We start from the raw sequence: 25,309 nt of genomic DNA, 5'->3' as shown, positions 1-25,309 counted from the left end.
TGGGATTGAAAAAATATTTTGCGAAAAATGTTTGCCCCAAATATTTTCAATAACGTTTTACAAACGTTTTCATGACCTTTATATAACCCGACATTTAAATGTTATTAAAAGGTTTTGAAAAAAACATTTCAAGAACATTTCTGTGTTTGCTGGGTTCAAACATTTTAACATAATGTTATTTAAGTATTGACAAAATATTTGGCAAAAATGTTTGTAAAATTAGTTTACAATAACATTTTTTGAAAACATTTAAAAATATTGTTGTAGTGTGTTTTCATACAAAACGTTTTAAACGTTATCATGACCTTTATATAACCCGACATTTTAATGTTATTAAAACGTTTTTACCTAAACCAAAAGCCAAAATATAACTTATTTAAAACGTTTTTTAAAACGTTTTTGTGTTTGCTGGGAAGGTATAGATTTCTGTATGTACATGGTACAACATAGGCAGCTTCTAATATAATGACGAAGATAAATGTACACTTACATAGACTATCATTCATTTCATTTAAAATCGAAGACGTTTGGAGGTAGTTCATTGGTAGATCACCATTAGAGCGGTCATCTATGGAGTCTAATTTCGCCCTTCTTAAGATGAGAGCACTCCTGTTGTAGTTCTCTCTGGAAGATGACAAAGTTGGAAAAAAGCACCTTGTTGCAGTCCAATCTTCTGGAATTTCCCTTGCTCGGACCGAGGTCTCTGGGCTTAGGACCAGACATACGCAGGTGACTATTTTTAGATTAAAGATTTGATTATTAAAGGTACCATATAGATCTTGTTATGTACATGGTACAATATAGGCAGTTTTAAAAATAATGAGGAAGATAAATGTACACTTATAGATTATCATTTCATTTAAAATCAAAGACATTTGGGTAACTATAAGTATAGATCACTTTATCGCATCTCAAACCTTGTAGCATTTGATGTATTATAATATCTTTTTCACTGTTCTCTTTGCCATTGGAATCTTCATAACTGGACCTGGTCCATTGGCTGGATTATTGGTGTATATCGAGAAAGTGGACGCCATCATGTCAAACACTCCTGCATTATAAGAAACAATATAACAATTAATACATTATTATTAGCTGCTCATGATGTAGTTTTGTCTACAGTAGAATTCACCACGACCTTTGCAGGACTTAAACCCCATTAAAAGCTATTAAACCAAGATAACACTAATTGAAAACAGCTCAACTATATTAAATCAGATCTTCTCTGGTTAAATCCACACTACACATGTTTCTGTTTTACCTGTGCGATATTGCAATGAACTGGTATTATAGTTTCAGTTGGGGTGAACGATTATAAAGCAAACGCAAGGTAACATAAGTTACATAACAATATACTGTGTGGGCCTTTGTTTTCGAAATGAGACAATAGTCTGCATATTGTTAACCAGAATTCTTGAAAATGAGAAACAAAATGGTTGTAGACTTAACACGGTTTGGAAATAATTTCTCCATCTTTTTGGTGTTATCTGTCGTTTACATATCCTTCCTAAAACACCAAAGTGCGAATATTTCCAAACACCTAAATTAGCTAAAAATTTTGGACATGTTACAAAACTATATTTTCTAGAATTCCAGAGAGTACTTTAAATAGTGGCCGGTTATTTTTCACACAGTGACGTTAACTAGGCAATGCCCTATACCTACAACATACACTAAAACACCAAAGTGCGAATATTTCCAAACACCTAAATTAGCTAAAAATTTAGGACATGTTACAAACTATATTTTCTAGAATTTCAGAGAGTACTTTAAATATTGGCAGGTTATTTTTCACACAGTGACGTTAACTAGGCAATGCCCATATAATATAACATATACTGTTTGTAGAGGTCACGCGTGAATGGTGAGAGTAGCTACTGTGTATAATGTATAGGAAAATGAACAGTAACTGCAGTATGTGAGTACAGAATAGAGACCTTGCGAAATGAAGTTACTTTAACTTTAACGTCTAGAGGATTATAGAGGATTATTTTTGAATACATAATCCTCTATAATCCTCTAGACGTTAAAGTTAAAGTTAAATACCTGTTGCTGCAGTAAACAGATAATCTGGTTCTTTTCCGGACCTGTATACGGGAAACCTCTCATCTCCAGCAGTGTCACCAATAATAGCCAACACGTCGTCAACACTACTTGGTACAGGTAATGCTTCTATCCTTCGTTTTCTGTGATCTGAGCTTACTTCCTCACCCTCCGCAACATCTGGTATCCTATCATATCTGTGAAATGCATACAATAGCAGAAAATGGTGATGTTAGAAATACAGTCATGTCTTGTGATCATTATTATTGTTATTATTATTATTAGTGTTATTATTATTATTATTATTATTATTATTATTATTATTATTATTATTATTATTATTATTATTATTATTATTAGTGTTATTATTATTATCATCATTGCAAAAAAATGTTATCGCCAGGATTTCAACTGGCACTTAAGCTAGCATATCCCAATGAATTATGTTGAAAATAAAATTATGTGGTTTTGAAATGGTCACAGTCGATGAAACAACAAAATAGCTCTACTTATCATGCTTATGGAGGATACTATAATATCCATGGATCAGATTAATCAGAATTACTGATGGTGAAATTATAGTTTTTAAAAATAATGATCAAAATTCAAATAGCAACCCCACAAACCTATGCAGTGTACATCAGATCACTAGGGCTTACGTGTTATTGCAACTCTTACAGGGGACACAGCCGGAGAAAATCATCCATAAAAGTAACATATGCAAAGGTTTCTATACAAAAAAAAATCTCTTATAAACCATCATGCGCACAGTTTCCACCTCGATACACCTGAGCACACATTTTCGCCAAGAGCTCTCAAGCAACCAATGAATTGTCTCCGCACCGTATTTGATTACACTACACGGTTGAGTGCATAGCAATGTAAGAGCTGTGAAGCTTCTAGCGTCACTAGAATGAACAATGGCCAATTCTCTTTAAATTGCTAATCTTATGCAAAAAGTTACTATTTTCGCCTGTTTTTTCATACGGTTGTAAATTCAATGAACTATGACTTTGCTTAAGAGCGCTTACACATTGATATGCACCAAATCTGTTATTAGCATATCCCATAATTTTCAAGATTTTTTTTTTCGGTAATCAGTGCTAGCTTGGTAAAATGGCTACTCGCACCAATCAAGGGTCACATATCGATGAAGTACAAATGATAGGCGACCTTACCTATTACAATGAAAGTAGAAACCCTCTTCTTTCCTACTTGCGACGGGTATCCTCTTGACATGGTAATTCTTGCCACCATAAGGTGCGTTCGTATCTGTGGGAGCTATCTCAATATTGGCGACGATTTGTTCAGAATCAGCGACAGCTGAAAAGGCTAATGAAACACTACGGAGAGACGAGAAAATGAAACATAGTATGCAAAATGTGAAAAGAAACACATAGATCGGATTAATGTTTTGGCTCCTTTTAACTTTCACCCTTAACTGTTAACTAACACGGACTAATCAGCACAAAGCGACAAGCATCCACCTTTTTCGATTCCGCAATCATTCGAGCACACCATATCCGAAAACACTGCCCGAACAGCGTTAACAGTCATGGCTTCCTATCCCCGGTCTTGTCCGCGTACAAGTAACTCAGTAATGTATTGTGTAAGCTCGGATATTCAAATAAATGCGTTGATCATGTTGTTAGGTCGTACGATTTATGAGAAATGTGCCAAAATATAGAAAACTCGAAGGACCACGAAGTCAGTTGCAGGGTAACGCTTGGCTGACGTATACAATTCTCACCACATTTTTTCTGACCATGGTTTACATGCATAAATTACGTACCTCATTCCGAGTGCCACCCGATGCATATCTGTCCGTATCATTTCTTCAGCGGCATCAATTGAATCGCAAGATAATAGTGCCCTTGCTGCAATATAATATGCTGCCGGGAAAATATTTTGAGTAAAACACAGTGAGGCCAATTTCATGAATATTATTAAAGCTTGTAATTTCCAATAATCTATAAGAGGTCTATAACTCTCCGTTATATGTTGAACAAAACATATGGAAAGGTTTCTATACAAAAACGATTCTCTTATAAACCATCATGCGCACAGTTTCAACCCCGATACACCTGAGCACACATTTTCGTCCAAGAGCTTCCAAGCAGAGAACAACAAGCAGTGAATGTCTCCACCACAGTCTTTGATTATACTACACGGTTGAGTGCATAGTAATGCAAGAGCTGTGGAGCTTCTAGCTAAAAATGGGCCTCTTTGATTGGTTTTTGACGAAACCTGAAGTGTTCCCTTCATCCAATCAGAATTTTTTTTTATATATCAAACGAAAGCTAACACTTCCCCCTAAAAACATTTTTCGTCATAGGTCAACAGATAACGCAATTTAACGTATTGAATGGCCAAATGCCGGGTAATTATGCAAGCGAACCATGTCGGCAAATGCTGGTTCTAGGCATGCACGGATTTGTGATTTTGTTACAAAACACTAATTTAATACACGACTTACGTATTTTTCCTCGTTGAACATTGTTCGGAAATAGCCTATTGGTAGTAGTAGCCAGTCCGTGAATGTTGAGGGAGAAGCAATTGCCCGCAATATGACCAGGATAGCAGTAGGCAGACCACTCTTCGGCTATAGATGGACTCTCAGCATCAGTTGTGATTCTGGTATGGACCATGTATGGAATTGTCTTGGGCATCGCCACTATGGCATCTTCGTTGTGCGCTAAAACTGTCTATGAAATGTTTGAAATTATTTCTAGTAAGATGATGGAAAAATATGCACTTATTAAAGTCAGAATCGAGGATGTCGCAAGCTATGTTGCTTCGAATGGGCAAAAATTATCAAACTGAGCACAGACTTTGAACTGAGTAATGTTAGTGATGTGTATGTATCGGGTTTGGTTTTCTTCATTATATTAAATCAGCGTGGTCAAAATGATCCCGTAAGTAGCAACTATGGACATTACCCCTAAATTGTGGTCAAATGTTAATTATGAAACCACAAAAGGTCAAAATTTGACCACAATTAAGGGGTAATGTTCACAATTGATTACTTACAAGATCATTTTGAGCACGCTGTTTTAATATAATGAAGAAAACCCGAACCCTGTGCAATATGTCATGTGCTCAGTTTGAAAATATATAGACGTAGCTCAAACTATTAAACCCATCCATTGTACAGAAAGTAATACAAATTTATAGGACATTTGATGGATCTTACCTGTTGTCTACCGTCATTGTCTATGTAGTTTAACATTACAGTGGTACACTGTGCGCTTGTTGATTGAATTCCCTGCCCAGTACGAAGCATTGTGCTGATTTCTGGTTCAATGTGAATCAGAAAAACCTGAAATAATGCACAATATATAAAACAACAAAATGGCTAGGTTATAATAGGCCATATGATGCATAGCAAAGATAATAAAAACATCTAAAAACTAGAAAATAAATAGCGATGTTAATCCCGTTTCTTGGAAATTAACTTCATATCCAAGAAATGTGTCTAGCAATAAGGAAATCTGACACCAGCAAAAAGCATTTCCTTGTTATAAAAATTTAGCTTTTTATCACCACACGATATATTACAAAACTGCATATTGAGAAGGCCTGCGCTGGTTCTTTTAATTCTTCACCACAGTCTTTGATTACACTACACGGTTGAGTGCATATCAATGTGAGAGCTGTGGAGCTTCTAGCTGAAAAAATTGGCCTCTTTGATTGGTTTTTGTTGAAACCTCAAGTGTTCCCTTCGTCCAATCAGAATTGTTTTATATCAAACGAAAGCTAACACTTCCCCCTAAAAACATTTTTCGTCACTAGTCAACAGATAACGCAATTCAATGTTATAGCAAGGCGAATGTGGTATATCCAAATGATATCTGTTGAAAGCTACCTATCCAAGCACTTTTTTTGACCAAAATGTTGGGTTTAAAAGTAGTTTTTTAGATAAAAAACAGATACTGTTAAAAATATTGGTATTTACGTAAGCGATATTTTTAGTGTTATTATTATTATTATCGGTATTTTATTAACCACATAATATCGTGGCCAAATGGCCAAATTACATGTAAAATTACAAAGCGATTACAAAACATTAAAAAGATTGAACACTTAAAGAATTTAAAAGACATCAAAAACAAATAATTGCGCACAAAATATTAACTTTGACAAATATTGCACATGTTTTGGAAAACATCAAAATATACTAAATTTCAAAACAATTATAAATATAGACAATATGAACAATTACAAATATTATAACAGTTGCACCAGACCATAAAAACAACATTCATGGCACTGAAGAACAATCCCAAGAGGAGATTTCTGATTTAAAAGATCAACAACATATGGGATAGGACTCAGCCGAAAGCGCTCGGTCCTGGCACGGAATTGGGACAAATTGTGGGCGTTACGCAAATAATATTGCGACCATGCCTCTGGAGTCTGTTAGGAGGGATTAACGACTGTGTTCGTTCATTGTTAGGCAGCCCTTCAGCAAACCTACGACAGTGTTCCACCCTCCTATCAGACAAAGAGTCAGGTTTACAGCTGAGCAGCGCGTCGTGATATGAACTGTAATCTCTTCCCAGGATTGTTCTACATGCTCTACATGATAACATGGACGATGGACTTGCAACTCCGTTCATCGACGTGAGGACAGCGCGACGTCACACTTGATAACCACTGTAAACGACACTCAGCTCATCACTATCAAAGCCAAACCTCTTATTGGCTTTTTTTTAAACATGTTATTAACCTGGTGAGAGTAGTTCTGCTCCGATTCTCAAGTCGCCAGCCTGAGGTTTGTTTTTACTGAAGCAAACTTGGAGGGCCTGATATTTGGAGAGATTTAATTTGGGCTACCCTTGGACCATTCAGTAAACTAATCAAGATCAGATTGTAAAAAGCTGGAGGGTTGCGATCTATTTACATTCTCTACAAATGTCAGGTCATCCACGAATTTCCAACAACTAGAAGAGGAATTTTGAGCAGCATCGTTTATGATAATCTGAAAACCAATGAGCCGATTTTCGTGCCCTGAGGTACTCCTCCATTGCAGTAAATCCTGATAGGGTAGTCAGTTACGATATAAACCGCGCAAATTGCTAAAGAAGAAATTCCACGGGGCAGTCTATTAGGGCGAATGTTGACCCAGAGACATTCAAGTTTATTAGGTACAGGAGCGTCAATCTCTTGTTAAGTCATTTCTCACGTAGATAGCAACTCCGCCGCCACGCCTTCTGTCCAGGCATTGTGAGAAGAAATTAATGTATAGACACTTAGCTGTTCATCAGGAATGCGGTGTGTAAAATGCATTGAAAAGTGTTGGCTAAAGAGTGCATATGTGGCCGTAAACGAATATTGAGCCGTAAAGTCGGCAAATCGTATTTGCATGAAGGTCGTATTCATAAGTACCTAAATTTGGTGCGACATGTATCTCATTTAAACCAATCAATAATCCTATTACTGAAGAGGATAATATTAAAGCTTCTACCTATGTCAATAGAGTTCGTAAGTAGCTGTAGTCTTTGTTTGCTTTGGCTTAATCTTATTCAAGTGGTGGGTTATAAAGCACTGTATTATGTCTAGGTATGTATAACCAACAATTAATAATGTGAAGACATTCCTGAATCTCGTTGACTTGGGATGATTTGAAATTACCGCCAATTATGACAGTTTGATACTTATTACCAGCAATGGGGAAAACGAGACACATGTAGAACCGAAAAAAGGTACCATTTTGTTGAAGGAGCAGAGTTCAACAAACCATAACCCCGCTTCTGGATCTTTTTTGAAGTCAAATGATATACCATTTTAAAGCTTATGATATATATTTTCTAAACACGAAATAAAACAAAATTGACCGGGCCGACTTTACGGCTCATTCATGGTGTACGATCACATTTATTAAAATCGTGAACACTAATATCAACAGTAAGTATCTACATTCTAAGCGGAAACATACCACCATTTTTCGGGCAATCGCTGAAACCTAAACATGCAATTCCAGGCGATCTGTAAAAAAGAGCGTGAGCGTAAATGACTATGAACTTGGGTCACCGAAATAATGTTTACATTAGTGTCAGTTTTTTTATATAATGATACGATAATTATGCCCCCAATAATGGCTTTCATTTGTTACTTTTTGAGAAATTAATGAATCTATCGAAAAACTTTTCAGAAATCGCTACCTTATTGGAACGACCCCATAATGCCCAGCACAAGAGAAAGAATCCTGTCAAACCACCAGCGTGTTTAAGAGCAGGGTGGCGCAGCGGGCTCATCTCCGGTGGTGCCATCGTGTTGAGCACTTGGGCAACACGCTTTACCTCACTTGCCTCTCTCAACCCAGGGGTGAAATGGGGGAGATGTTATGAATATCGTCCATTGAGCGCCGTTCATCATGTTCATGCGCACAACGGAAAAATGAGCGCTTTGATAACATGAAATGCTTTGTATTAACAATATAATGCCAACATTTACCGCTAGTGATTTTTCTGTCATTCGCGATGTTTTTATTCTATCTAATTAATTAAAAAACAATCACCGTAATCTAGCGGCGTAAAATGTCTCCAGAGGCATCTTCTATACCCCATGCATGCAATACGCAATCACATCAAATTCAGTTAAATTGATTTGATTTGGTCGTACTTGAACCAAATGAACACTGTACCTCATGAAACGGTCGTCCACTACCGTCTGCAATGCCTTCCATTTCTCTCACATACTGTGGATACAAATCCTTTGTAATATCTAAGTATTCTTCGTAGATTTGTCGGCCATTTGAAGTCTGGTAGAACGGTAGAAGATCGTCGAAGAGAGAGGTGCCTTTGTAAAATTGCTCTATTTCATTTCGAAATTTCTTACCCTGAAAATAAATGGATAAGTTTTACAGAGTACAGCATGAAATTTAGGCTTGATTTGAAACCATCCGATTTTTGATGGTTTCCATCTTGATATTTTTTATATGGATATCGATCGAAATCTTAAACTTGATTTGATCCTATAATGGCACTCCCTATAAGATTTATATTATACGAGGGTTATTCAAAAAGTTCTACCTCTAACGTCAGCTATCGTCACATCTCTGTTATCGTACCTGCCAGAAAATTGAAATTACCCATGATTATACTCCTAACTCTTGGCTACAAAATAAACGTTATTTGATTAAAATGGGATTTTTGGTTGTTAAGATGTGTTGGTTAAAGTAGATACAAATTTGGTACGTCGGAAACGGTCTGAAGGCTAATTTCGATTTTAAAAGGTTGCCCACATCTATGTGGAAATCATTTAGATTTATTTCTGAAAACGATTAATTGCTTTATTTCTGTTCAAATAATAAATAATCTAATCAATATTATATCTAATGCTTGCAGATAGTACAGCTTTACTGGGTATCGCATATCTTGTCTTTTGCACAACAAAACCGATAGGCTATATGATCAGAATAGCCTTCATATTTACCCTTTTCCATAGGTTGTTGTTCAATCGGGTGAGCACTTGTTGGTTTTGTTTTGTATTTTGAAAGTATATACAAGGTAATTGACAAACTGTTCATCTTATTTCCACGTCAAGATCATCCATTGCTTAAAATAAGGACGTAATTATGAGTTACCCTATTTCCCTTTGTTTTGAAGTCCCAAGGCATGTCAGGGAGCTTAAATAGATACAAAATATTTATCCTGAGTAAGCAGTTGCATGGACAAACCCATCTTAGAAACATTTTTATGGAGATCATCCAATGCTACAATACGGTTTGATGCTTATTATTACTTTCAGCTTCAGCTTTTAACCGGACGTTCCAAATCTGTATTCGCTTTAACCAACATGTCCAAACAACCAACATTCACATTTTCATCACATAGCTTTCATTTTGTAGAGTACATTTAAGAGTATAATCATGGGCTATTTGAATATCCTGACACGTATAATATCAGAGATATGATGATGGAGGTAGAACTTTTTGAATGACCCTCGTATATACTAAATTTTCACAATCTAGAATGTTGGTGTTTACATAAGGGAGGTCATTGTTGATATTGAATATAGAGTCATCACAAAATAAGATAGTACATGTAGTTCACAGGCCCGTGGTAACCAGGATTTTTTTTTTGGGGGGGGGGGTGCTGGTTTTGAAAAAGTGGACTTTTTTCGCTTGTCCGCTCCCTCTCGGATTGAAAAAAAAATTGCACCCCCCCCCTTCGGCTGCACATGGATATGGGGGTCCAAATTAGGCCCATTCAGACTTCAGAACAAAAGCTATATGCCTTAAAAATAATACGGGTTTGGATATATGCAAATGTGAAGTTGTATTTCTTTTTACTTACTACTTCATAGCCAACTTGGTAGAAAGTTCCCACAACGTGGATTGCAGCCAGACTCGTTGGCATATGTGACATGAAATGTTTGTCTCCATTTGCTGTTTTCTCGGAAGAATTTGTCGCAATTAAGTCTTGAAAGGAATCCATGACTGCGACATCAGTGACACTGCCCGCAACATCTATCCCCAGCCAGGCACCTGTCGTGACAAGACGAGACGAGATGAGACGAGATGAGATAATCATGAGATGTGATAGGATAGGAGAGGATAAAATAATAATAATAATAATAAGATGCGAAATGATAAGATATTATTTTGTGATGTACACAGCAAACACAAAACGTTTTTGAAAACATTCGCAAAAGCTTATGAAAGGTTGCCAGAAAACCTTTAAATGTTGGGTCACATAGAGGGTATAAACGTGTTATGTTTACGTAGGATTCAAACCCGTTTTATACTCGCTGCAAAAGAAAACCATTCTAACAAAATGATATTTTTTAATTGTGGACAAAATATTTTGCCACAATTTGTTTTTGACAACATTTTAAGAATTGTGTTGTATAGTGGTGTTTTCCTTCAAAACATTATAAAATGTTTTCATGACTTTTAAATAACCCGACATTTCATATTCTTAAAACATTATTTGACCTGTGAACATTTCCAACACTGACATGACATAAACACGACATAATAATTATAATATAACATAACATTAAAAGGTACACATAAGAGAAGAGAAAGAAGAGAAGAGAAGAGAAGAGAAGAGAAGAGAAGAGAAGAGAAGAGAAGAGAAGAGAAGAGAAGAGAAGAGAAGAGAAGAGAAGAGAAGAGAAGAGAAGAGAAGAGAGAGAAGATGAGATGAGATGAGATGAGATGAGATAAGGTAAGATAAGGTGAGATGAGATGAGATGAGATGAGATGAGATGAGTTAAGATAAGATAAGATAAGATAAGATAAGATAAGATAAGATAAGATAAGATAAGATGAGATGAGATGAGGTAAGGTAAGGTGAGATGAGATGAGATGAGATGAGATGAGATGAGATAAGATAAGATAAGATAAGATAAAATGAGATGAGATGAGATGAGATGAGGTAAGATAAGATAAGATGAGATGAGGAAGATAAGGTAAGATAAGATAAGATAAGATAAGATAAAATAAGATAAGATAAAATAAGATGAGATGAGATGAGATGAGGTAAGATAAGATAAGATGAGATGAGGAAGATAAGGTAAGATAAGATAAGGTGAGATGAGATGAGATGAGATAAGATGAGATGAGTTAAGATAAGATAAGATAAGATAAGATAAGATAAGATAAGATAAGATAAGATAAGATAAGATAAAAGGTAACGTAACATGTTTAGTTAAAGCCGACAAAAACCCTTTACATGAATTATTAGACTGGCGGCAGTTACTGTCCAAATACGAATACGAACTACGAATATGACAAGGGGATACTGAATATTTCATTATTAAGCATTACTATACCCCTGTTAACTTGAAACTCTGTTAAAATCCTCAGAAGGATAAAGAGCGATGTTTAAGTTAAAACTGTCAGGTTTGGGACAGATACTCTTTATAAAAGAAACAGTGCATGTTACTTAAAATAATGAACATTTCGGCAAGAATGCAAATTTGAAACTTTCAATTCATTCAATTAGCCTGTAACATAACATAACATATATAACATAACTGACACATAACATAACATAACATAAAATAACATAACACAACATAATATATAACATAACATACATAACATAACATAACATAACATAACATAACATATAACATAAGATAAGATAAGAACACATAACATACATAACATAACATAACATAACATAACATAACATATAGGCTATAACATAACATACACAAGATATTAAAGATAACATAACACATAACATTAACATCATTAAAGGGGTAATACGCGCGCCCCTGTGGTAAATTTGTGACTATTTTTGCATTTTCTAATTTAAATTTGATTTATCCTAAAATGCTATTATTCATTCCGGTTATCATGAGAGTGTAGATTTAATATGCAGGAATTGGTTCATTTAAGGGGGTACTATACACCCCTCGATAAATGTGTGTCTATTTTTCCATTTTTCTCGAAAAATAATAACACACTGGTAACAAAAGTTATGTAATCATGTATATTATTAGGGCAAGGAATCCAATTACTACACTCAGGACATGCGGCACCTTATTTCTTATCATAAATAACGAACCGCTTTTCTTGCGTCACCAGCACAAATTCCTGCATAAAAATCTAAACTCTCATGATAACCCGGAATGAATAAATAGCATTTTAGGATAAATCAAATTTAAATTAGAAAATACATGCACCTGTTCCCGAGTACATTTCACATATTATTATGAATATATATCTCCACTGTATATTAAAAGAGCATTTCGATTTATGCCCTCATTGCATGCATAAACTAAAATCTCCGCATAATGATATTATATAAAAAGCATGTAGCATGGGATACACGTACTACGAAATGTGTTATTGTCGAGCACATGTATTTACTTACAAATCTGTCCCGGGGAAATCTGTTCAGTAATATACTGAGCTGAGCTGCGTGTGTCAGTTGAGAGCAGGAAGTAAAAACACAAAATATAAATGCTGGTAAAAATGCCGCCTGCCTTTTGTAACCACCCTAAAATTGACCATAGTCCAGATCACATAGTGTTTAGCATGTTTGGTGCTTCCTGTTTCAACACACCAGCTGCACACTGCTTCTATATTCCATCGTTATTCGTATCATTGAATATGGTCAGGTGGTGATTCAGTGTGCACTATTCAGTGCAGAAATTACTCACTGTATAGATTTTAAATGACCTGGTCAAGTTCGGGGCTAGTCTTGATTCCAGCCGGTTTGTACTTCTTCTTCAGAGGAGCACAAACCGGCTGGGACCGAGACTATAGTTCAGTAAATTATAATATGAACTAGAGCTGCTGTGGCTCACGAGCCACGAATATTGTTTGGGTTAATATGTCGGGGAGTATGTGTGGTTGCTGGTTGGTAGTGGTAGTAGTATTCTACCCAATCCGGTGATAATAGCTTTGTTCCCATTCTTTGGTCTATAAACACTTTTTCGAGCATTTAGGGTATCACATATGTTGTTTTTCTGGTCGAACTCAACAAGATCTAAGCCTGATCTACACGGACATTATATACCTAGTTTTCCATACTTTGAATGCTTTCTTCAGTCTTATTAACCCTGGCGATTAACCCTTGCAAAAGCAAATCGCTACAAATGCGTTTCCACTGCTCAAGTGTCAAATCTGACCCTTAGTGTTTTCTTTGAATAAATGCGATTTCTTTACATTACTTGCTATTTCTTAATTAGATAACGCGCCATCATATTGTTTATCAACATCATTTTTAGTGATTAAAACGTCTTTGTGTAATTCTAAAATAAATTGCACTTTCCACCAAAACACTGTGAGCTACGTTACCCCCTTTTAACACACGTTATTGGAAAGAAGTAAAACAGAAGTACCAATGTAGTTTGCGGTTTTTGAAAGGAAACACTCGCAGGTTTTTAAAAATCACAGTAAAAATCTTGATGCTGTAGCATTTTTGGCATAGAAATGTTTTAAACATTGACTGATCATATTTGACTGATCATATTAAGACTGGTAGTATACGTTACCAGGATTCCATAATATGCATTTGTATAACATGTGCTTCCTAATAATATATGATAGGTACCAGATCGAACCCCATTTATATTAGAATTAACCGACATACAATAAAAAAAACATATTTACAAATCCTAATAAAACAAAGTCAAACATAAAAAAAAAAAAAACTGCATCCCCGCCAATTTCAGTTTCTACTTCCCCATTCTCTTCCAATTTGGATTCATCAATATCTCCTGCTTTTTAGTACCCTGCTTTACTTTCAACTTGTAATATTTGGCAAGTTCCAACAAATCAGGCTTTCTCAAATCATCAAACTTCTCCCAAGTTATACTTTCAAGATACTGTTCTGCATTGAACGTTTTCAATGTAAACAGACATAGCTTATGCGGTTTTCTAAACTACGTTTTTCAATGTAAATCGACATGCTCGATTTCTCTCTTCGTGAATATTGCACTGCAAAATTTAAACATTTCTTTTGTATATTAGATCAGGTAACTTCAAACCAAATGATTTCTTCTTCACACCATTATATAAGAAACTGAAATGAAAACCGAATCTCCTTGACACAAATGTTAAGTTTTTAACATAAGGTAGAAACAAAGATATCAATATCTTGTGAGTCAAGAGGTTAGGCACTATAGGCAGGATAATAGGAAACCACGTGACCAAAACAAAAACAAAAACTCAATATTTGAAGTCCTCTTCATTTACTTATACGTCATCAGCCCGCTGCCTTGAAAATCATTTTCGCTTCGAACGGGGGAGGACCCGTACGAGCCCGCATTTTACCAACACAATTTCTCTTTTTCGGGAGAAATACAAATAAAAAAATTGTAATGTAATAATTCTCTTCGAATGGAGTTAAACTAGTTTTGCAATAGATATGCCCTTTAACATACCCTTCGTTAACTCCAATCCTTCTTAAGGCTGCAAATAATATGTTCAACCGAATCAAAGGTTTACCTAATTAATTATTAATGACCCGTTAGTTTTTTAAATTAGGAAACTATTACTGCCGATGACCCCCATGTTGACAATGCCCCCTCCCCAAAAAAAATCCTCGAAAGAAACTACGTTTCGAGTACACATAAACTTCTTCTTGCGTATGTCAGGAAGAAACAAGATATAAAAGCCAAAACAATAAATTTCATTAAATTTCAAGCCCAGTACGCATCAACCAGTCCCTGGTGGCTTCGTCGACTTCAATCAGGCCGGAGATACCACTCGGTGGTCTATGGAGATGACAGGATGAGATGATGTGGTCGGCTGTTTGTTCCTCACTACCACACTCGCATGCTGGGCTTTCCTTTAAGCCCCATTGGAACAGGTTGGCATTGAAGCGTCCAACTCCACTTCTCAGGCGGTTTAATTTTGTCCTGGGTAGGTTGAAGCCTGGGATGGTGTCTGTTGGGTCTGTGACAAAGCGCTGGAGTGGTGAGGAAGTCTGAAGCCATTGGTCTTTCCATGTCTTAGCTGTCCAGTCCTTGGCTGTCTGGTTAGGCTGTGTTGTCTTCATCGAGTCTATTGCTTGTTGAGCAAACGGCTTCCTAGATACCAATCTCCTGCTTTCACCCTCACTGTTCCTAGCTCTTGACAGGGTGTCGTGAAGGAGGTGTCCTGGTTCTTCAGACCGGAGTGCTATAGCTACGGAGGCTGCTTTCCTTCTGATGTCTGGTGGAGGGATTCCTGCTAGAACCGGAAGCTGTTCAGTTGGAGTTGGTCGCAGACATCCTGTCACAGTACGCATAGCTTCATTTAGACCTGTGTCTACCTGGTGAGTGTGGTAGCTCCTGCTCCAGACTGGTGCACAGTATTCTGCTGGTGCGTATACCAAGGCCAGGGTTGATGTTCTGAGGGTCTTGGCGCTTGCTCCCCAGCTGGTGCCGGCTAGGTGACGAATCAATGCACATCTTGCTGTGACCTTGTTCCTTAGGTTAACCAAGTGCTGCCGGTAGGTGAGGGCTCTGTCCAGTTTCACGCGTAGGTACGTTGGGCAAGCCTCGAAGTTCAGTCGCTTGGACTTGATGGTTACATTGAGTTCTCGGTTGGCTTCCCTGTTGTTCAGATGGAAGGCAGAGGAGACAGTCTTAGCAACACTCAGCTTGAGCCGCCATTGGTAGAGGTAAGTATCTAGGGTGTCCATGTCTAGGCTGAGCGCTCTCTCAATTGTGTTCCAAGAGTTGCCCGACTTCAGGATTGCCAGGTCATCTGCGTATCCATACTTCTTAGCAATGGTATTGGGCAGGTCATGGATGTAAATGTTGAATAAGAGAGGTGCTAGGACGGAGCCCTGTGGCACACCGTTCCTCAGACTGCGTGGTCTGCTAGCTTGGCCGTCACTGGTCTTAAGAATGAAGTTGCGGTTCGAGATTAGCTGCACGATGAAGGACACCATCCGTCTGTCTGGTATGAGCTTGAGGAGTTTGCATATCAGGCCTCTATGCCACACGGTGTCGTATGCTGCTGTCAGATCTACAAATACAGCACCAGCCTTCTGGTTCCCTTCAAAGCTGTCTTCGATGTCTTGGGTGAGGAGGGTGACCTGGTCCACTGTTGATCTGCCCTGACGAAAACCGGCCTGCTCGTGAGGAAGCTGTGGGTCTACAATCAGGTTGATACGGCTATGGATCAGGCGCTCCAGTAGCTTGTAGGGGATGCAGAGTAGAGAGATTGGACGGTAGCTCTTAGGGTCATCCTTTGGCTTATTAGGTTTGGGCAGTGCGATGACAGTTGCCTTGCGCCAAATCTTTGGTATCTTGCATCGTTTCATACAGGATGACAGGAACTTGCATAGCCAGTTGGTTGCAGCAGAGCCAGCATGATGGAGGAATTCTGGGTGGATACTGTCTGGTCCAGGTGCCTTACCTGCTTTGAGTAGTTTCAAAGCATCTTCTACTTCCTGCATGGTGTAATCGCTGCATAGATCGGAGGTGGATGGCATCTTCCAAAGATCGGACACTTCCTTCTTAACCCGCCTGGAGTGATCACGGTCAGGGTTGGTGAAGCGGCCGTTGTTCACAAGTACGCTGGCGATGGCGTTCGCAGTTACTGGACACTTTCCGGCGTTTGGTGTTGATCTGCCTGTCAGGCGGTTGACGGTTTGCCAGGCCCTTCTGCTTGAGTAGGTGAAGTCGATTGATTCCACAGTCTCGATCCAGCGTTCTTTGCGTTTCTCATCCAGTCTTGTGAGGAGAGTGGAAGCGCAGGAGTCAGATTCTTCCTTCGATGGGGCCGAGGTAAAGTCTTCATATAGAGCTTGGCACTCATCGTCCCAGCATGGGATGTAGCTCTTCTGGTATCCCCTTGGGATCGACAGCTTGGCTGCATCTATGAGCAAGTTACAGTAGGCTGAGTATGTGGTGTTAATATCATCACTCTCTGGTGGTGGTAGTTTGGTAACACGCTGGTCGACCTCGGCAGAGAACTTGTCCCACTTTGCTTTCCGGAAGTTCCACCGCTTTACTGGTTTACTAGCTGTTGGAGACACCAGAGCAGGTTGGGTTATCAGAGATGGTCGGTGCTGAGATCTTGGGAACTTGTCCAGGATTTTACGCACAGGGAGTTGGTTTCCTTGGCTGGGTTCAGCAAATGCCAGGTCTGGGTTGGTGCCAGTATTCCACCGTCCTGAGAAGAAGCTGTCAGGTTCCTTAGGATTGAACAAGAGGGTCAGGTTGTTGGTAGAAGCCCATTCCGCGAGCAAAGTCCCATCACTATTGCAGCGAGAGTAGCCCCAGTCAGTGTGCTGGCAGTTGAAGTCTCCTGCGTATACACATGGTGCTGGATAATGAGGTAGAGATGCGTTGGTCAGGCGTACTGGAGGTGGTTTGTACACATTGATGATGTTGATGCCAAGCACTTTCACAGCGATCCATTCAGTATCAGAGTCGGGTGAGGACTGGGCCTCAAGAGACCAGTCATCTGTGTCTTGGCTGATGAAGGTTGCTAGTCCATGGTGTTTGCTTGGGATGTAGCCTGCCAGTGAGAAGTTAGGTAGAGTTAGCTTTTCATTGGTTTCACGGTGTGTTTCTTGGAGAAGGATCACAATGGCTTTGTTGTTGACTGCCAGCTGCTCAATGATATTCATCTTGGCAGGGGTGAGGCCTTCTACGTTCAGTTGCAACGTCGTTACACCGTAGCCTTCGACAGCAGTAGCTGTCCGTCCTGAGAAGGACGCGAAGCAGGGCTCAGGGTCACGGCGCTGCTCCTGGGCAACACTGCGTTGACTAGCGATATGTCGCTTTCTTCCTTGACTCATTGTCGACGTTGGTTCTCGTTTTAGCGAGTTAACAGGGGAGACCACGTGAAGGTCGTCGACTCCTCCCCCGACACATAAACGTCAAATCAGAACAAAAAGGATCTGGTTTTAATTTTGACATATTTCTCCTTGTTTAGGATATACAAGGATGAACAAAACTGGTACCCTAATTATTTTGCGGTCTGTATGCTAGCAACTTCAAAAGGATGTACAGGAAATAAAGATTCAAATCTTTCCTTTGCTCATCATTCACTGTGACATCATACACAGTAATCTGTACGAGAATCGGCAATCTTTGACAGTTTTCTAGCACCCCAGTAAATACAAAAAAAAGTTACATGCGTGAAAGAAGCTCAAAAGTTGACAAACATGGTTACATTATGAAAACTCTTACTTATATTGAATGAAATTCTTATGCCACCATCTATGTCATCGATAGAACAGCACCAAATCTGGCTCAGGGTACGTGTTTTGTGTCGTTCTTTCAACCATAGAACGAACAATCATTTAAAGTTTGTTAACCGCTAAATTTGCCATAATGTTTGAACAATCATTTCTGTCACGGTTGACGGGGTTTGATAGTTTCGACTACAAAGAAGCTAAAGGGAAATTTCCAAACATCAAAAAGATTTGTTCGTAATTATTTATAGTTTTAACGTTTGAAAACTATTGTTGCTTGATATAATTTGTAATTTATCTTTTTGAAATCCCTCATTATATTGTTGTGTAAAAAAATTATATCTGCTCATAGTTATAAATCACAACTTCTGTGTCAATGACCCATACAGTATTTATGTTACTAGGCTATTTTGTGCTTTACCGAGAACCCTGGATAATCAATATCGGTGTAAACAAATTTGAAAACATAGTCCATTTTTTAATCATCGATTAACTCAAGAGAGAAATGTTTAAATTGCGCAAATTGTTCTCTAATCTGTACTAAATGAGTATTGTGGGCCGCTGTCTGGAAAAAGAAGATAGATTACATGTATTATCAAAATATTTGTGAATCGTAAACAAGCGGCGGACTGATATTAAACTAGGAGTAATGTGCAAATACATTCAATGTAAAATACCTTTAATGTAAAACAATCTTCATTAAGCTTCTGAGGCCATGGCGGCGGAAATCGTATGATATATCATTTAAAGCTCATAACCAGCTTTGAAGACAAAGGTGAGACAAGTATTATTCTTCATGTCATTATAATAATATTATGTTCATATACTGTCCAAAATAACGTGCAGTGTACTATGCCGTATCTGATAAGAGGGTAAAAGAGATAATATATTAATTAAAGGGCATTTCGTGATCCACAGCCTCATCCCCCACTTTTCTCAAAAAAAGTTGAGATTTTTATATCACTGGAATACTCTGGCTACATAATGTTTATGTACAAAATATTTCTTGCAGATTAATTCGTTAAGCAAAGATATCGCGAAATTGAATTTCGTTCTGGTGCACCAGAACGAAATTACAACGTATTGTCTATGGAGCAGTGTAATACACACAATCATGCATAACTCGCAAACGCAAAATCGGAATCAACTGAAATTTTGGGAATATGCTTTTTCGTGGATATGTACTGAAAAATGTCATAAAAAGAGGATGCTAGGATCACGAAATACTCCTTTAAGGTATGGATCAACTTCTTTCACTAATTCAGTAATTTAATCAAAAAGAAACCCGCGGAGGGGGGAGTCTTCGAAAAATGTTGCACGGAGATATACCACAGACTTTCGGATGCCGACTTTCTCTATACATACTTGCTGGGTTGGGGTGTGTGGGGGTGTGTGGGGGGGGTGTTGTGATGGTGTGTGTGTTTTGTTTATTTGTTTGTTTGTTTTTTGCCGTGGAACATCCCCGTACACCTTCAACCAAGAAGATCTCGGTCTAATTTGTTTATTTACCTGTATGATAATTAGTTATTTAATAGAGTCAACATTTTAAGAAATGGACCCTTGATCTTGAAGCCTCTTAATTTGTTTTACCCCTTTAATATTTGTTTTACTTTGTTATTGCTTTTTAGGCCACATCATTGCACCATCCTTTTTTGTTTTTGTTTGTTTTCTTAGTGTGTTGTGTTGTTGTTGTTTTTGTTTGGTTTGAGTATGTGTGTTTGTGTCCCCCGTTTTGTCTTGTTTGTGTAGGGATGGGGGTTTGTGTTTGTTTTCTATCTCTGATATTAGAGATTTCACTTCTTTTTACTACTGTGACAATTAATTTATTTTCTTATGAATAACGATTTCTTTTCAAGAATTCAGGCGCGGATCCAGGGATGTGCACACCGGGCCCCTACCCCCTCTTTCGGTGTCCTTTTTTTTAACAATTTATTAGAAAAAAAACCCTTCAAATTCGGCGTATATTATATTAGATAGTTATGTAAGGTCATCTTAATTAAATCCTGCCTCTCAAAGCTTGTGAGAAATTGAAAACCTAATGCGGAATGCGAGTTTTTTTATTGTATTTTTTATGTTTATTTTTTTATGTGTCAGTTCAGGATTTTGGACAAGAAGTTTGTGCAAAAATTATCCAATGTTGCAAATGTTGGAATAATAGACAAATAAAGTCACTGCTATTATTCTTCTATTTTATTGTTTTCGTATCCAAAATTTGCAACAAAAATCGCGCACGATTTTACTAACGCGCGCGGCATCTTTGAGATACAGGATTTAAAGCCATAATGTGTGATTTGCTTCACAGCGACGCCCTCAATTTTACTCGGAATTTTACTCTTTGCATAATTATAATGCCCTGTGGTGTACTACTTAAAAGAATAAGCCTGAAGTGCTTTAATAACAGTAAAATTTAACTTTTTTATATTAAAATCGGGTCGACCCGGTTTTATTCAGAGTTCATCGATCGACTGCTTGCTAACATCTCCCGTGGATGTCAGCTTATGTGTACACACGTCGAGCGCGATGCTCCGTGTAGTATTACATGTTACGATCGGCTAGCGCACACCGACATCGCCTGGTAAATAATTACATTGTACAGGAGAGACACTAAAATGAAAACACGTGATCGAAACACGTGAATGTGCAACCGGGGTAGAAAATGATGAATATCTCCCGTATTTTATTTATTCGTCGTTAGCTTGCGTATTGAGAAAGAAGCGTGCGTATTGAGCTCAAAAACTGACAAAAATTCTGATTTTATATGTGCCGAACTATAGCGCAGCGTAGACTATAGCTGCACTCACTCGTGGAGGCAGTCTCAAAGCAGATGACCTCATAGCGTATACATGCTCACTCACACACAAAGAGGTCAGTTACCAGGCTATTGTCAGTAGCCTTAGTCCGATGTCCCTCGGCTCATTATGCGTCTCAAAACTAATTAAAAGGGGATAATGTGATCAGTGAAAACAAATATTTAAATAGGAATCTGTTCTTTATGCAAATCACACATTTTTGCTTTGATTAAGATGGCCTATATTTGTCAATCATTACCAAAAAACAACAGACTTATCTGACGATAATTACATTGTAAATAATGCCCACCTTGAGTTTGGAATTGAACTTCCACACAATTGTATGGCTTTAACATGAATAGATATTCACGTATTCCCACGCTAAACCAATTTGTAAGAATAATTCTTCAACCATGGTATGAGCTTTCATCAAATAATAAGCGATAATGGTTAATAATAGGCAACGTTAATTAAAGCAAATAACTGTTTTGAAAACCCGTGGGAAGTGTTTCCAACTTGAGGGGGGGGGGGGGGTAAAACTTCTCTTTTGGACATCCGTACACTTTATGTTTTGAGCAATAACTTCCATAGGCGTAGATCCCGGGGGGATGGGGGACAAACCCCCCCCCCCCAATATTTTGCCAGGGGGGATGGTCCATACAATCATCCCCCACTGTTGACGCCTGCATGTGGGTTTCTGACCAAATTAACCTCATATTTGGCCATTTTAGACCCCAAAGCCCAAATTTGGTCGCGCTACGCGCGATTTTATTCCACTTTTGCACAATATATCATCAATTTAGCTTCAAAATGGCAAGATTTTTCGCACGCTTCAAAGCATTTGTACCATAAACTTATTCTTATTAAATGGTGCCGGATTTACTATATTTCAAGAAATGTTTTCCAACTCCATCCCCCAATGTCAAAAAGAAATCTACGCCACTGATAACTTAATAATTAGGCATACAGTGATAGTGAATATTGGTCTACGAATGGCTTCATTGGGCCTTCATTTTCACACATTCTCTAACTTTTTATAACTACAATTTTAGACAATAATTAGTATCGAAATCGTCCATCACATTTCTCAACTCCAACTTCTCAACTTCTCAGGGGAACATAGCCCCTCAGACACCCCCTGCGTATGCATAAAGAAGTTTTCCTTTTCGCTCCTGCTTTGGATATTCTGCGCCGATGCATCTCCATTTGTCCCCCCCCTCCCCTTTTCAAATATCCTGGATCTGCGCCTGTTCATGATTTTGTTGTTTATTATGTCAATGCAACTATTGGGTTGATCTGTGTCTGTCATTTCTCAGCTTTTTGGCTGCCTGTGCTTCTTGCCATGTGCATTCCCTTTCTTCTGGACACAGATCATCTCCATGTATTTTTATTTTAAATAACTTCCATGATGTGTGATTTGATTGTATGAACAGTAGTTGATTAAGATAAGGCTGGTGGCTATTATCTTTGTACCAGCGATGTCAGTTTTCGGGAAATTTCCTGGGTTTGTTTTGGTTTGGTTCTTTTTCGGGGCATTTTCATGTATTTCACAGGAGTTTTTACGTTTCTTGCATCTCTGTTCATATGTCTTCCGCCCACCCCCCAAGTAACTATTTTCTTCTGTTTTGTCATACGGTTGTAAATTCAATAAACTCTGAATTTGTTATGATAATTTGATTTTGCATGCGTGTTCTAGGGTTTGTAATTTATCAATTTGAAGTTTATGTATTCTGCAAAATAACTGTGTAAAGTGCATTTGCATTATTCTTATTTATTTATTTTTTATTGTAGCTTACAAATTTTAATTTATCCATTTGTTTCCAATCCACAGTACGATGTTAGAACTGCCAATACCAATCATCGTTGGCTTTCTGTTGTCTATCAGTCAATACCAGCTAGTTCACGGACAAACTGGTATGTAATCAGTAAGCATAGGGCCAGAGTGCCCTTCCCCCCAAAAAAAAGAAAGAAAAAAGTGCCCCTCTGACAAAAAATGAAAGAGAAAATCATAAAGGCGAATTAAAAAAGCCCCTTTTCTTCTGCCCGATCATGGGCCAAAACATAATTTTTGGGCGTTACGCGAGCACATCGTCCAAATAATGCCTTTTTGAAGCTCGAAGACATACAGTCTCTATGTATTGTATAATGTAACTGTATTTTTTTTGTCTGTGCCACCAAAATTTTATTTTGCCCCCCCCGACCAAAAAAGCATGTATGTAATTATTTAGCCATTTATTTCCTCATTATGTGCGAAGTGTGAACGTTTGACTTCATTCATGTCGTGCGGTTCATACGTGCATAATGCCCACTGAACGTGCTGAAATGTGTGTGAGACCGACCGCAAGACGTCGAAATAAGCTCCATGTCATCCAAGATTCGTGTCTTGCTTTTTGCCATTATACGGAAAAAATCCGTGTAGAATAAGTTGCAAAACCAGAACAGTGCCGTTCAAAAGACACATGGTAAAGGTTGCAAAATAACATAATCCCAGACAGCAGCGGTCTATGCAAGTCAAATATCGCATTAACAACCAACTTGAGAGGAACAACTTAATAACATCGGATATTCTGAACATCGAGAAGAGGCTATTCAACTAGATCATATGTATAGTTTGACCTCTCTAGAATGTCCCGTTTTTTAGTTATTTCCAAAACGGGCAAAGGTCGAATTTGTGGCTCTATGTTGCCCAGCAAACACAAAAACGTTTTAAAAACGTTTTAAATAAGTTATATTTTGGCTTTTGGTTTAGGTAAAAACGTTTTAATAACATTAAAATGTCGGGTTATATAAAGGTAATGATAACGTTTTAAAACGTTTTGTATGAAAACACATTACAACAATATTTTTAAATGTTTTCACAAAATGTTATTGTAAACTATTTTTACAAACATTTTGCCAAATATTGTGTCAATACTTAAATAACATTATGTTAAAATGTTTGAACCCAGCAAACACAGAAATGTTCTTAAAATGTTTTTTCAAAACCTTTTAATAACATTTAAATGTCGGGTTATACAAAGGTCATGAAAACGTTTTTAAAACGTTATTGAAAATATTTTGGGCAAGCATTTTTCGCAAAATATTTTTTCAACCCCCAAATAACATTCTGTTTAGAATGTTTTGTATCAAGTTTTCAAGAATGTTTTTGGAATGTTATTAAAACGTTTTTATACCCTTTATATAACCCGACATTTAAACGTTTTCTGTAAAACATTTTTGTTTGCTGAGCAATAGATTATAAAAAAATGTTTTTTAAGGTTATGAAAACGTTTTATACTCTTAATATACCCTTTATATAACCCGACATTTAAACGTTTTCTGACAACCTTTTATAACCTTTTTGCGAATGATGTCGAAAACGTTTTGTGTTTGCTGGGTTGGTGAAGAATATAAAAATGAGAGGTATCAAAATGTTCGTTTTGATATTAAAACTAAAAAAAGATAGGATTGCACAATCTGGGATCTTAAAGTAATACAGCAAAATAGATAGGTACATTGACCTTGACCCTTTTTTGATGCATTACCTGATTACGCAGGTAACGAAACAAAGTACTAATTATTATGGAACATCTATTTTATTGCTTTTGTGGTTCTTCCTATTTTTAATTAGTTTAATTTCTTACACTTTCTTTAAGGCTATTGTGACGGCACCTTCGACTTCTTGTGCTCCAATGGTCAATGCATTGATGAAGGTTTCAGGTGTGACAGAGAAACTGACTGTGTGGATAATTCGGACGAACAAGCGTGTAAGCAAACCACTTATTTTGTTTGTAATTCTTTTTCTGAAATTCTAGAATTGATACCGGTAATCTATGGTATTTTTGCCAGTACACCATGCACTGTACATTTGTAATTCCATAGAGAAACTTA

General features: G+C 37.5%; 2 protein-coding genes across 3 annotated transcripts in view; one reads left to right on the top strand and one right to left on the bottom strand.

Annotated features, from left to right (window-relative positions):
* Positions 1-743: 743 nt before the first annotated feature.
* LOC140135915 (beta-alanyl-dopamine/carcinine hydrolase-like) lies at positions 744-13,268 on the bottom strand. 2 transcript variants are annotated; one of them, XM_072157588.1, is made up of 9 exons: positions 12,879-13,268; positions 10,344-10,534; positions 8,690-8,884; positions 5,237-5,362; positions 4,520-4,748; positions 3,836-3,935; positions 3,222-3,386; positions 2,047-2,240; positions 876-1,051 (listed from the first exon to the last, which is right to left on the bottom strand). In XM_072157588.1, the coding sequence occupies exons 2-9, from the start codon at positions 10,482-10,484 to the stop codon at positions 936-938; spliced, it is 1,266 nt and encodes a 421-aa protein (XP_072013689.1). In that variant the 5' UTR covers positions 10,485-10,534; positions 12,879-13,268; the 3' UTR covers positions 876-935. The 2 variants fall into 2 exon arrangements, with proteins under 2 accessions (XP_072013690.1, XP_072013689.1); XM_072157589.1 differs by lacking the exons at positions 10,344-10,534; positions 12,879-13,268 and adding an exon at positions 7,982-8,031 and having other exon boundaries at positions 744-1,051; positions 8,690-8,736.
* Positions 13,269-23,281: 10,013 nt separating this feature from the next.
* The window catches only part of LOC140172596 (hyalin-like), a 72,646-nt gene continuing 70,618 nt past the window's right edge, over positions 23,282-25,309 (top strand). Inside the window, exons 1-2 of the mRNA XM_072195735.1 lie at positions 23,282-23,353; positions 25,075-25,185. The gene's annotated coding sequence lies outside the window, so the exon portion shown is untranslated. The remainder of the gene's footprint in view (positions 23,354-25,074; positions 25,186-25,309) is intronic.

This window comes from Amphiura filiformis, chromosome 16, assembly GCF_039555335.1.
Source record: "Amphiura filiformis chromosome 16, Afil_fr2py, whole genome shotgun sequence".
In the NCBI taxonomy this organism is placed as follows: domain Eukaryota; kingdom Metazoa; phylum Echinodermata; class Ophiuroidea; order Amphilepidida; family Amphiuridae; genus Amphiura; species Amphiura filiformis.
This window is presented reverse-complemented; position numbering and strand designations above follow the sequence as displayed.

Bases quoted from the DNA above. Each gene is read 5' to 3' on its own strand.
- LOC140135915 (XM_072157588.1), bottom strand. From the start codon at position 10,484: ATGGATTCCTTTCAAGACTTAATTGCGACAAATTCTTCCGAGAAAACA. The intron at 3,936-4,519 runs GTAAGTCGTGTA...TTTTCCCGGCAG, and splicing joins TGTTCAACGAGGAAAAATAC to CATATTATATTGCAGCAAGG. The intron at 2,241-3,221 runs GTAAGGTCGCCT...TGCATTTCACAG, and splicing joins TTCTACTTTCATTGTAATAG to ATATGATAGGATACCAGATG.